The sequence below is a fragment of the Natrix helvetica genome (assembly GCF_964273705.1).
Source record: "Natrix helvetica genome assembly, chromosome: Z".
In the NCBI taxonomy this organism is placed as follows: Eukaryota; Metazoa; Chordata; class Lepidosauria; order Squamata; family Natricidae; genus Natrix; species Natrix helvetica.
In genome coordinates, this window is record NC_138554.1 from 119,875,542 (window position 1) to 119,888,622 (window position 13,081).

Here is a 13,081-nt window from a genome sequence, read left to right on the forward strand (position 1 = left end):
CTTCTAGGGATTAGAATGGTCTGATCTTACTGACCATAGTTTGCATTTGTTCCTGAAATCCAGAAATAATACTCTTAGTTGTTCTTTTCCACTGAATTTAATTTGAAGATGCTCTAAACTTGGCTGGTGTCAATATTTAGTTATACCACAAAACTTGGGCATTTAAAAGAGAAGTTGTAACAATGGGGGATTTCAGTTGCCCTCATAGACCTTCTATATTTGTATTCAGGCCATCATTAGACAATCTTGTCATGAGTCTGTATACACGAGTATTTTTTTTAATCCCCTCGCTTCAAAAAGGAACCACGTGATCCATACCATCCTTATTTTGTATAGTAACTTTTATTCTTTGGGTTGATCCTTCCACATATTAGTAATTTTGTTGACACTGTTATTCACTTGAATTTTTAAAAACAAAACAAACCTGAAAACATCTTACAGAAAAGTTTGGCAACACAGTTTATTTTCACAAAATAGTTAATAGCAGAATAATTTACAATAGTATGAACTAAAGCGAAGCGCTTACTCTCTGTTTTTATTTTAAAAATTCACATTGTTATGAGAAAATCCAGTAGATTGGTTGTCAAAGCCATAAAGTGTGGGGATATCTCTGTTGCATAATGATGTAAATCATTCAAAAGTAAACTTCAGCTGTTCATACAGTCATAACATACAGTATATTTCCTGCTTTTTTCATGTCAATGAAAACACTCCCTAAAAAAGTGTGTGTGTGTGTGTGTGTGTGTGTGTGTGTTTATAGGCATGTATGTATGTATGTATGTATGTATGTATGTATGTATGTATGTATGTATGTATGTATGTATTTGTGTTACAACTCTTGGTATGCCCAAATATGGGAGGGAGCTCACTACTCCCCCTTTCTGTCCTTTGGCCCATTACAAAGGACCATCCAGGCAGAAAACCATATTTTTATTTTTTATGTTGCCTTTTTATATTTGTGTTGTATTTGTGTATTTATATATATGTGTGTGTGTGTGTATGTATATGTGTGTACAAAATATATATATTTTTCATATCAAATCACTTTAACTATACAGTTTAGAAATAACCATCATCGCAAAATGCTATGATACATCAAGATGCATTCTACAAGTTACATCAAGGCAGATACCTGCTAGTTTATATTAGTGCAATTGAAACTGGCTACACTTGAAGATCAATCTGCATACCTGAAAGTTAGCTCCATCAAGGGTTAGTCCCCCTGCCTCTCTTGAATTTCTAGGATTTCCCTCGACGTCGAGGGAGCATAACGGGTGTAAATCTTCTGCAGCCTATATCCACTGCTTCCACATGTATAGGATGGCTATATGCTTTAGAAAGCTTCTTTTGGAAATTTTGCACAATTTAATCCCCACTTAATCTTGCTCATATAAGGAACCCTATACAATGCCCTCCATGCTCAGGAAATTAGAAATAGCCAATTTAGAGGTGTGATAAGTTTTTTTTTAAAACAGAAAGATTTGAATTAGCCACAAGGTTACCTACCTTCCCAACAGAGTTTACGTTGAAGGCTAAACCCTGGTTGATTTTGCAATACATTTTAGACTTTAGACAGGAATCTGCCTTACTTTGATTTGTTATACTATAAAGAGTTTAGAAAACTAGCAATACAGTCTTAAAAGAATTCTGTGCAAAGCTATATGCAAAAGTCTTAATTCAGTCTTATCTACTCTTCTGCTGGGAGTTCTCTACCCAAAGAACACCTCGTGGATGTATAAACCTGACAGTATCAAGTAAAAACAGGCAACATTCTGGTGGATATTGAACATTTTAGGGAGGCTCTCAGTGTTGATGGGGTCACAACATGACTGCCATATGATGGAGCCATGCCTTGACCATCAAATAGTCAGGGCAGAATATGGGAAGGGCTGTTCCCTTGTTCTTTTCACTGGGATATTTCTATATTAGGAATTATATTACCATTTTCATGCTTTTTTATATTTTGAAGTGGTGGGAATGATGCTTTGCATTTTGGGGAATTATGGTCAAGTGGGATTTAAGTACTGCCCAAAAAGATTTAAAGACTGCGTGGGGTACATGTCACCCACTGCTTGTAGAGAGAGAATTCCATTCCAGGACACAGTTTGTTGGGGGCAATATGCTGACTTTGTAAACCGCTCGGAGAGGGTTGTAAAGCACTGTAAAGCAGTATATAAGTCTAAGTGCTATTGCTAAGTGCTATTGCTATCAGGTGAGACATGAGGAATTAAACAGTGAATCTGCCTTGTCCATCTCAACTAACATATACTGATTTTTTCTTTCCCCTCTCCCCTTTTATTGGCTATAACTGTGCTGGGGAGAAAAACAAGATTGGAGTTTAAATGATATTTTCTCGAAACTAGGTTTACAATTTAGTCTGGATATTGTTATTCAAATGTAACATTCAAACAATTAAAGGAAAATAAGCTTGGTTTCAACTTTGCTAAACTAAACTCTGGCAATCAACTTTTTTCTCTAATTTTCTTTTACCACTCAATATAAACTATTTGGGCCTTTACTGTTGTTTACATAAGGGAGGGAGCCTGATTAGAACATTTTTGGATGATTGAAGAAAAATTTGATATACCTCTATAAAAACTATTTTGTACAATTCACTTGACTCAATGGCAGTCAAATCTAGAGGTTTAAAATGTTGTTTTTAATGCCTAATTTAGCATCTATTTTAACTTTAAATTGAGTCAGTGCCACAATTGTTTGTCTGTTGTGTACCCCACATGTTTTTAATTCAGGCTTTTCACTTTATATAATATATAGATTTCATTATGCCCACTTTTCCTTCATTGAAATGGGGATTGCCTTCATTTGATACATTCCATACCAAAATAAAAAACATTTTGGATGCATTAAGGCAATAACGGTTTCCGTCGTGGAAAGTTACAGAGCTCCAATGTAAATAATAAACTGAAGCACAGATTGATTTGGTACCAAAAAAAGTGAGCTGCTTTGTTTACTTACATAACAGTTTCAATAAATCTAAAGGGGACTTTAAAAGGAAGGAATCTACACTGGATTTATTGATAGCTTTACTGCAACAAGAACAACTTAAGCTGTCACAGGATACGTTTTCATGTAAAAAAAAATTAAGCACTATATAAAGCTAAGAGGAACATTTTCATAGGTGAGATTTAATTTCTCTGTGAGCTGCTATCTTGCTCTCATGCTCAACAATAATAAGAGCCAAAACAGCAGTCAGACGGAGGAGAGGCACTGTATTTTTAAATCATATTGAGAAACAAGCACATCCAGACTGCAAAGCACCTGAAAGGAAGGATGCTTCACATATATAAATGTCCTTGCTGTTCGAATTCTTCTTAAAATGAATGAGGCTTATTTCTTTTTAAAATCTGGATCTCAAGCTCTTGAAGCCATAATATTGCACTTATCAAAATAATTCTATGGGTAACAAAACATAGCAATTTGATTTCACTTGAGCAAAGTAGAGTATTACTTGGTAACAATCAATTTTTCTTTCATGGTAAAATATAGCAATTTCATTTTAGATATTACTGGGTCTCTAATTCAGATAAATGAAAAGTTTAGGGCTTTTAAAACAGTAATAATACCCTTTCTGACGTCAGCTTCGAACGGTCAAGATGCACTTAGAACTGCATGCAAGGTTAAGTGTTGGGTGATTGACATTTTGAGGCACAGATGTCTAAAGCTATGCCCACGTTGTAGCTTACTGTAAGAAAGCAAGGCACTTATTGTTATAGCAATGCAGATGGTTAATGTGCAGCTTGATTAATATAATAAAATAAGTTAATAATTTTGACTTAAAAAGAAAAAAGCAGGGAACGCCCCCCCCCATAATGGATATGTTATTTAAGAAACAAACTATTTAGCCTGAGAGAATATTTCTTGATTACTGTACCATAACAGAACACAATTCATTGGGAATAGCTTTTACATCACAAACAAGAAAATGAACGAGAACCACACAAACCTCCTCAGGATCATTTTGCTGGTGCTTGCTGGTGAGACCTTTCCGATGAGCTACGCTTATTCATATTCGTCCTGACTGTCACAGACTACAATAGGAGCTTCAATCCCTATTCTAGATCTTTTGTGATCTTACAAGAAAACGAACAGCATGAAAAAAAAAATCCACAGAGAGAGAGAAAGATAAGTAAATCACTTTTTCTCTTAAAATGGCATTGGCACCAGTGGAACTTTCACTGTCTTCACTTCTGATATGTGTGAAGATTTCTGAATGATGCAGCTGGTTGTACCCTGCAGTTTGTCCTTTCCCTGGGCAAGATTGGTTAAGGCCATCGCTGCATTGATCTCCTTCCAATACGTCTCGTCTTTGCTTGATCTTTTCCTGTTCATTGCACTGGAAACAAACATCAAGAAATGTTTCCATGTTTGTTAATTATTATGATACTCATGCATTCAAACAGTGAAATAACACTTTTCTCCATTAGGCATATAAAAATCTGTTTGTTTAAAAAAGAATCTCCTGTAGAGTGTACAGTACGAGGGGGGGAAATCTTGTCTGTCACTCCTGGTGCATCTCGGGCCTATTTTAAGAACAGAGACAGTATCTGTCCTCTTGATAGGACTGAACCTGAGTGGGGCAATAGGATTAGAAGGGAACATTAAGACTTTCTCCTAATCTATTGAAATTTCCCCTCTCACATTATGACATCTTCACTCATCCTTAACCTTTCCATTGACTTGTTCCTGTCAAGTCAATACAGGCATACAGGCATAATTCCCTCTCCCATTTATGCACACTAACCTGGTTCTCACAAGGCACAATTTTACTCAGTTTATTGGATTAGCTATAATTGTTTGGGCTAATACAACACACCAAACAAACAAAAGAGGACCCACAACTTGGGGAATGCGGCGCTCCACCTGAGACTTCGTAGCACCTCAAAAATTGACTGAACCAAAGAACCTTTGATTTTCCAACATATAGCCCGAAAACCGCTGTTTCTCAGGGCTGATGGGATTTAAAAATAAGAATGCTTATGATGTGCCTCTCAAAGGTGCCCCGCTCTCTCCCATTTTTATTATTTTTATTAATAACTCAAGACAGAAATGTGTTTCCTTTCTTTTCCTATTTTCCCCCAATGACTGTATGAGATGGGTTGGGCTGAGAGAGAGGGACTGGCCCAAAATCGCCCAGTTGGCTTTCCTGTGTAAGGCAGGACCAAAATTTGCAATGTCCTTGTTTCTAGCTTAGTGCCTTCACCACCAGAACAACTCAGTCTCTTAGCCTGACTTCCCCATCACAAAACTGGCGCCATCCTCTGTCATCCCATGAGATCCAATGGCCTTTCAATAGCTGCATCTGGGTCAACAGCCTTCTCCCATTGTCCTTTCCATATGAGTGGCTCTTTAAAGCAGCCTCTTCATTCAAACTGATGGAGACATTTTTACTGAATTGAATAAACAAGGGAAGGACTGGAGAGTAGAATTATTGAATAGCTTAGTTCAACATCTGTTAAGTTCCACCTAACTTTAAAAATATTTTGCTTATTTATTTGAAATACTGCCAAGTGCCATCTTCTGTCTTGATTCCTCAACACAGCTCTTCAAGACTTTATCAGAAAATAATAGTGATCAGTAGGTGCAGCTCAGCACTTCATTTAAAAGAGTGCCATTTAGATAAAGGTGCTAAGGTGCTAAGGAACCATCCTCATATTCCAAAATGAAGGGTAGCAAGAAGGAACCTCCCCAGTTGACCCATAAGCTTCCAGTCCAAGCAGAAGAATGAGATCTCAGAACCACTGAACTATATGTTTCAGAGATCCTGGAACACCGGGGAACTACCAGAGGACTGGAAAAGAGCTGATGTGGTTCCCATCTTCAAAAAAGGAAAAAAAATAGATCCAGGAAACTACAGACCTATCAGCCTGACCTCAATACCAGATTCTGGAAAAGATAATCAAGCAACGAATTAGCAAACACCTAGAAGTAAACAAAGTAATAGCCAAAAGCCAACATGGGTTTGTCAAAAACAGATCCTGCCAGACTAATCTTATTGCATTCTTTGACAATGACAAAATTAGTGGACCAGAGGAATGCCTTTGATATAATTTATTTGGACTTTAGCAAGGCATTTGAGAACGTAGACCATAACCTACTACTAGATAAAGCAGAAAAATGTGGGTTAGACAGCATCACCATCAGATGGATTCATAACTGGCTGACTAACTGCACTCAACGTGCAGTCCTCAATGGAACTGCATCTACACGGAGGGAAGTATGCAGTGGAGTACCCTAAGGCTCTGTTTTAGGCCCAGTACTCTTCAACATCTTCATCAATGATGTGAATGAGGGAATAAATGGGAAACTCATCAAATTTGCAGATGACACCAAGATGGCAGGAATAGCCAACACTCCAGAATATAGGCTTAAGATATAGAAGGATCTTGACAAACTTGAACATTGGGCACTATCTAACAAAATGAAATTCAATGGTGAAAAAAGTAAGGTTCTATATTTAGGCAAGAAAACCAAAATGCAGAGGTACAGTATAGGTGGTACCTTGCTTAATAGTAGTAATTGTGAGAGGGATCTTGAAATCCTAGTGGACAACCATTTAAATATGAGCCAGCAGCTGCCAAAGAAACCCAACACAGTTCTAGGCTACATAAACAGAGGGATAAAATCAAGATCACGTGAAGTGTTAATACCACTTTATAATGCCTTGGTAAGGCCACACTTGGAATACTGCATTCAGTTTTGGTCACCACAATGTAGAAAAGATGTGGAGACTCTAGAAAGAGTGCAGAGAAGAGCAACAGAGATGATTAGGGGATTGGAGGCTAAAACATATGAGGAACGGTTGCAGGAACTGGGTATGTCTAATTTAACTAAAAGAAGGACTAGGGGAGACATGATAGCTGTGTTCCAATATCTCATGGGTTGCCACAAAGAAGAGGGAGTCAAACTATTCTCCAAAGCACCTGAGGGTAGAACAAGAAGTAATGGGTGGAAATTAATCAAGGAGAGAAGCAACTTAGAACTGAGGAGAAATTTCTTGACAGTGAGAACAATTAATCATTGGAACAGCTTGCCTCCAGAAGTTGTGAATGTCCCAACACTGGAAGTCTTTAAGAAGATGTTGAATAGCTATTTGTCTGAAACGGTATAGGGTTTCCTGCCTAGGCAGGGGGTTGGGCTAGAAGACCTCCAAGGTCCCTTCCAACTCTACTATTGTATTGTATTGTAATGAGTGAATTGCTAAACAGAGGAGAACACCATGTGGACAGCAGAGGCATGCAATGTTTTCAACCTTGGCATCTTTAAGATGTCTGGACCTCATGCTGGCTGGGGAATTCTAGGAATTAAAATCCAGACATCTTAAAGTTCCCAAGATTGAGAATCACTGCCCTAAAGGCTCTTCACAGGGTAGGGATGCCAATATTTTTTTCTGCTGGAGTCCATGTATGGTCAATCACTTTCTCTCTTGCTTATCCACCACTTTGACAAGTTTGCCTTTTTTCCTCTTCCTAATTTTAGCTTACGAAGTGAGGGAATTGCTGCCATCAAAGTTTTCCATGTCTTCCGAGCTTGTTATCCTTCTGATGGAAATAGGATGATGTCCATGACTTCTGCTTCCAACAATCTCTACTTATATTTGCTTTTGAACTATTCAATAAGCAAAGGAAAATTTTACTCACCTTTCACGCTTGTTAGGTCCATTCTCCAAAGTTTCTGAAAAAAAACAGAGAATATTTTTTTTATTTCTATTTTTATAACATTTTAGCATCAGTATTTTTTTTAAGCAACAGATGTTTAAAACGATTTTAGTAGACTTATTAGAGTTCCTGGTTTAATGTTATGGACTGACTCCAAATTTACAGTAATTCACGTGGGTCTGAATCCAATCCAATGATTTCATTTGCAGCAGTGCCTCAGATAGAAAGTCCATACAGAGAATGGTAAGGACAGCTGAGAAGATTGTAGGAATATTGTTTCTGTTATTCAGGATACTGCTTATAAGCGCTATGTGCTTAGAGCTTGAAGCATGGTTAGAGACCCCAAACACCCGCTTTATAGTCTGCTTCTGTTGCTCCCCTCTGGAAGGAGGTTTTTAAGTATTTCTAGCAGGACTACCAGATTCTGTAACAGTTTTGTTCCCTATGCCATCCGCCTAGTAAACTCGCAATATTAGTTTTTCTCATCATGGGCATGTATACATTCGAACTAGACTAGGTTGCTTTTCTGTGTCATATAATATATATGAGTATATACATAATTTTGTATTTATTTATTTATCTACTTATTGTGTCATGTTTATGTAGTGTATATTGGCGGTAGTGACCCTTTGAGAACTGTATGCAATGAAATTTCATTTTAATGTATGCAAATTACTGTATTCAAAGTGACAATAAAGTTAATTCTGTTCTATTCTGTTCTGTTCTATTCCATTCCATTCCATTCCATTCTAATATATCTGATAACTGTGTATAATCATAATATTGTGAGACTAATGCACAGTGATGCTTCAGTGTTAATAGCAACTTTACACACGATAAACCTTTACAACCTAAACCTCGGGATCGCATTCTGCCCCATACATCCCTGCGACCAATTCGCTCTCACAGAGAGGGACTCCTCCGGGTGCCATCCACCAGACAGTGTCAGAGGGCGGCGCCCAGGAGTAGGGCCTTCTCTGTGATGGGCCCAGCCCTCTGGAATGACCTCCCCCCAGACATCAGGATAACGACCGATCTCCGCTCCTTCCGCACGAAACTCAAGACCCACCTGTTCCAACTAGCCGGCCTGGCTTAAACTAGAACTTTCTAACCTCCCTGGCAATTTTAATTACGGTAAATGTAAATTTTGGGGTTTTAAATTATTTAAACTGTTTTAATTTATTGTTATTTATTTTAACCTAGTGGCTTTTTATTGGAATCTTATTTGTTAAGCATTGATGTCACCTCCTCCATGCCACATCTGTATATTTGTTTTGATTGTACGTCGCCCCGAGTCCCTTTGCAGAGAGGGGGCGACTGATAAGTCAAATAAATAATAAATAAATAAATAAAATAAATAATGTCAAAATTGAAGAAAATAACACAGATATCCCTGAGGTTTTTTTTTTTTTTTAATATCCTTGTCATCTTTTGAGCTACAGAAACACAGTTCTGCTAATACAAAACCTATCTCAAAATTACTTTGCTACTAGTTCGTTTCCCTAGAGCAAATTTTGGGTGGAAATATTGATTTATATTGGATTGGATAGCATACTTTATTTGGCCTAGTGTGATTAAACACCCAAGGAATTTGTCTCTGGTACAGAAGCTCTAAGTGTACATGCAAAGCAACAGAATTGGATTTGGAGAGGTCATGGGGGTGGAGTGTAGATGTTTAGAAGTTGTACCACAGAACCTTTGGTACCACTTCAGAAAGTTAATTTAAAGAATGTCTTGTAAAGCCCCATGCAGCTGGGTAGGATGAAGAAACCAGGAACCACTCAGACTTCATTAGTGTATCATTCTTGCTACTTTGGCAAAATAAAGATATGTGGAACTGTAATATAAATGGGCTGGGATGGAAAGAAGCAGTAGAGAAACATGGAAAGGTACAATATTGTATTATTATTATTATTATTATTATTATTATTATTATTATTATTATTATTATTATTATTATTATATCTTTCTCTATTTTGCTTATTTGCTATATTATTACTTTGCATTTTCTCCAGAAGCCCAGTGTAGTAAGCTAGGCACTACTCTATGAGGAGTAACAGGTAAACCTTATTTGCTTCTGTGGATACTGCAAAGTCATGTCCATGAAAAGAGCAAGTGGTCATATTGAGAATTGTGGAATAACTTAGAAATAGAATAACAGAGTTGGAAGGGACCTTGGAGGTCTTCTAGTCCAAGCCCCTGCTTAGGCAGGAAACCCTACACCACTTCAGATAAATGGCTATGCAACATATTCTTAAAAACTTCCAGTGTTGGGGCTTTCACAACTTCTGGAGGCAAGCTGTTTCACTGATTAATTGTTCTAACTGTCAGGAAATGTCTCCTTAGTTCTAGGTTGCTTCTATCCTTGATTAGTTTCCACCCCTTGCTTCTTTTTACTTATATTTACATGGCTGTTTGTTAGGTACATAAGAGCTTTACCACATACGTCATAATTTGAAAAGTGTTCAGGGCCAATGTATTCCTTTATCCTGGGTGGTACCAGTATTTTTTTTTCAATCAGCACCAATGTGTATGTCATCCGATGGATGCTTGTGATAGGTGAGCTATTGCACAATTTGTTTGTGGGCAAAAGCTGTCATTTTGCTCAGTTCCAACTAATCTGTACAGTACTAAGAAACTTTCTTATTCTACTTAGGACAAATATTTCAAAACTGGAAGGTCTGCTGAACTTAAAAGGAGATCCATGAAAAACAAAAACAAACACAGCATGAGTATTGAATCGCATGTCACATATCAGGGACCACCAGAGGCACATTTCTCTAACAGTTGAGAATTCCTTGTTTCAATTCCACCTCTTCTGCTCATTTTCTAGTTAAAATTATTTATTTATTTAAATGTATTATAACCTCCCATAAGCTGCAATGGACTCTGGACAGTGTACAAAACCAACCCCCCCTCCCATAAAACAAGATAAAACATGCAAACACACAGTCAACCCAGATTAAAAGCATCTAAAAGTGACACAAATCAAACAAAATAAAGCTACCAGGGCTTGCAATAGTACAGTATGGCCTGAGAAATTAATGCAAAACAACCTAAATGATTTTCTAGTTTCATTTGGTGCAGTTTGGATGCCTGGGACAATTTTTTCCCCTTTCAATTTCACTCCAAACAGTACATGAGACTCATCGTTTCTGCAGCAGTCCAGAAAATTGTTATAATTGGTGTCATTTGCATAATTATGTAATTGACATTTTTACAGTTTCCATCAAGTTATGCTACTTGCATAATTATGTAAAGTGATGACCTAAAAATAGCATCTTAATGACATAAATATCAATTACATTTATTGATACGTATAATTTAGCGGATAATTTTAATCCAAGATGGCCTGTTAAATCAAAGATTTACAGCAGACCTATTATCAGATATGAATGTTCCAGAAAGCAAGACCTTTGTAATATGCTATACTAGCTGAGAAGGAGAGGAATTAAAGAAATGATATTAATTGTTAAATGTACTCCATATATAGTAGTGGTTCTCAACCTGTGGGTTGGGACCCCTTTGGGGGTTTACTGACCCTTTCACAGGGGTCGCCTAAGACCATCAGAAAACACATATTTTCGATGGTCTTAGGAACCGAGACACCAATTTGATGGTTGGGGTTCACCACAACATGAGGAACTGTATTAAAGGGTCGTGGCATTGGGAAAGTTGAGAACCACTTACTTATAGGTAAGTAAGTTCAGTATGGGATAGCTATTGAAACTGTGGAGAATTTCAAAAGGGTATTTTGCTTCATCAAAGCTAAATCTGAACATCTTTTTCAAGCAGGGGTAGGCTGCAAACGGTTTGACAACCGGTCGCACGCAGCATTCAAAAACCATCCATTTTAAGCTCTAAAACTTACCTTCTACTGCAGCACCAGTGAGTAAAACAGCTGAGGCGTGGCAACCCCCTGTGCTGCGCGAATCAGCTGAACTGAAAAACACGGAAATATAGGACAGGATGGGGCAGGGGTGGGTGGGCGGGGCCAACTGCTCACCGGAACTACCAGTTCACCTGAATCGGTCCGAACTGGTGGCAGCCCATCACGGTTTTCAAATGATGGTTTCATATAGAACCGGTTGTCCCACTTCAGTTCAAATGATTAGCAATGCATGAGCCAAAGTTCTTCTTATTGAATCTAAGGGGATAGTTGATTCTAGCTGGTGTTATGTTAATTCTGCCAGGTGAAGCATGATGCTTGGGACGAACCATAGGGACTTTGCTGTTGATCAGCCTAGCCTTAGTGATCAACCTGTGGACCTCTGAATGTTATTGAAATGTAATTTCTAGCATCTCTCATCATTAGCTAGACTGGCTGGGGTTGCTGGATGGCGTCATATATTGCCTCCTTTTTGCATAGTTGAATTGTGTGTTCAATATAAACAATGCAGAAGTGGTTATTCAGCAAGCTACATGGGGAGGTTATTTTCTTGCTTCTCTGCTTTCTAAATATATTGTTCCATTTGGTAGAATCTGTCAGAAAATTTTGAAAAGTACCATTCAAAATGAGATCTTTGCTATAGGCCTGAGAATATCTTGTGTTTGAATTTTTTGAATAACATACTCTTCCATCTCATTGTTTTCCAATACAGTGGAAGGGATTGTTTTAGATGCATACTCATAAGATATGCATTGCTTATCAATTAACCACTTAATCTATTAAATAATGTTTATTGCCTACAAGAGTGCTATGAATTATATATACTGGCAATTCTTGAGTTATATTCATAACTGAGCCCTGCAATTATAAAACAGCCAGTTGCTGGATGGACAACTGGTGAAATTTCCCCTTGTCCAGGTTATCTTTATACTTTTATTGAGTTAGTTCAGGGGTCGGCAACCTTAAACACTCAAAGAGCCACAAAGATTTTAACCGGAAGCCCCCCGTTCAATTCTCCTCCTACCTCAGCATCCTTTTTCCTTTACCTGTCCTAACTGAAAGTCCTGTTAATTGCGGAGCCAACCGGCAACAGGAAGCCACAGCAGAAGGATGAAAGAGTCAGAGGTTGCTGGTCCTTGAGTTAGTTGCTTGTTTCCAGCCACTCTCCATTTTTTTCCCTAAAAATGCCTAGGACCCCCATTTAGAACCCCCAACAACAATGTAGCAACTATGATTAGCATCTTCTGTATGACAAACATACCAGAAAGCTTTTAGTCTGCCTGCAACTGAAAATTGCATTCTTTTATTTAAAGACCAAAGAACAGTTTTATCTGTATTAAGTGAATGCCAATAAGTGACAGAGTTGTAAAAAATGGAAAGTGGAAAAATGTGAAATCAAATTAAAGGTTATAATGCCAAAAATATTTTCTAGAGCCAGTAAAGGATGTAGAAATGATTGCGTAGTCTCCTCAGAATGTAATACTCATTACTAATACCCTGAAACCTATCATGAAGA

The 13,081-nt window shown here is 37.7% G+C and overlaps 1 protein-coding gene across 3 annotated transcripts in view; it reads right to left on the bottom strand.

Moving 5' to 3' along the window:
- Window positions 1-347: 347 nt before the first annotated feature.
- Window positions 348-13,081, bottom strand: part of LOC309401940 (homeobox protein Mohawk-like) — a 188,594-nt gene continuing 175,860 nt past the window's right edge. For all 3 annotated transcript variants that reach the window (XM_081971321.1, XM_081971319.1, XM_081971320.1), the window contains 2 exons: window positions 7,659-7,692; window positions 348-4,354 (listed from right to left, as the gene is read on the bottom strand). In XM_081971321.1, coding sequence (XP_081827447.1) covers window positions 4,165-4,354; window positions 7,659-7,692 — 224 coding nt within the window. In that variant the 3' untranslated portion in view covers window positions 348-4,164. The remainder of the gene's footprint in view (window positions 4,355-7,658; window positions 7,693-13,081) is intronic.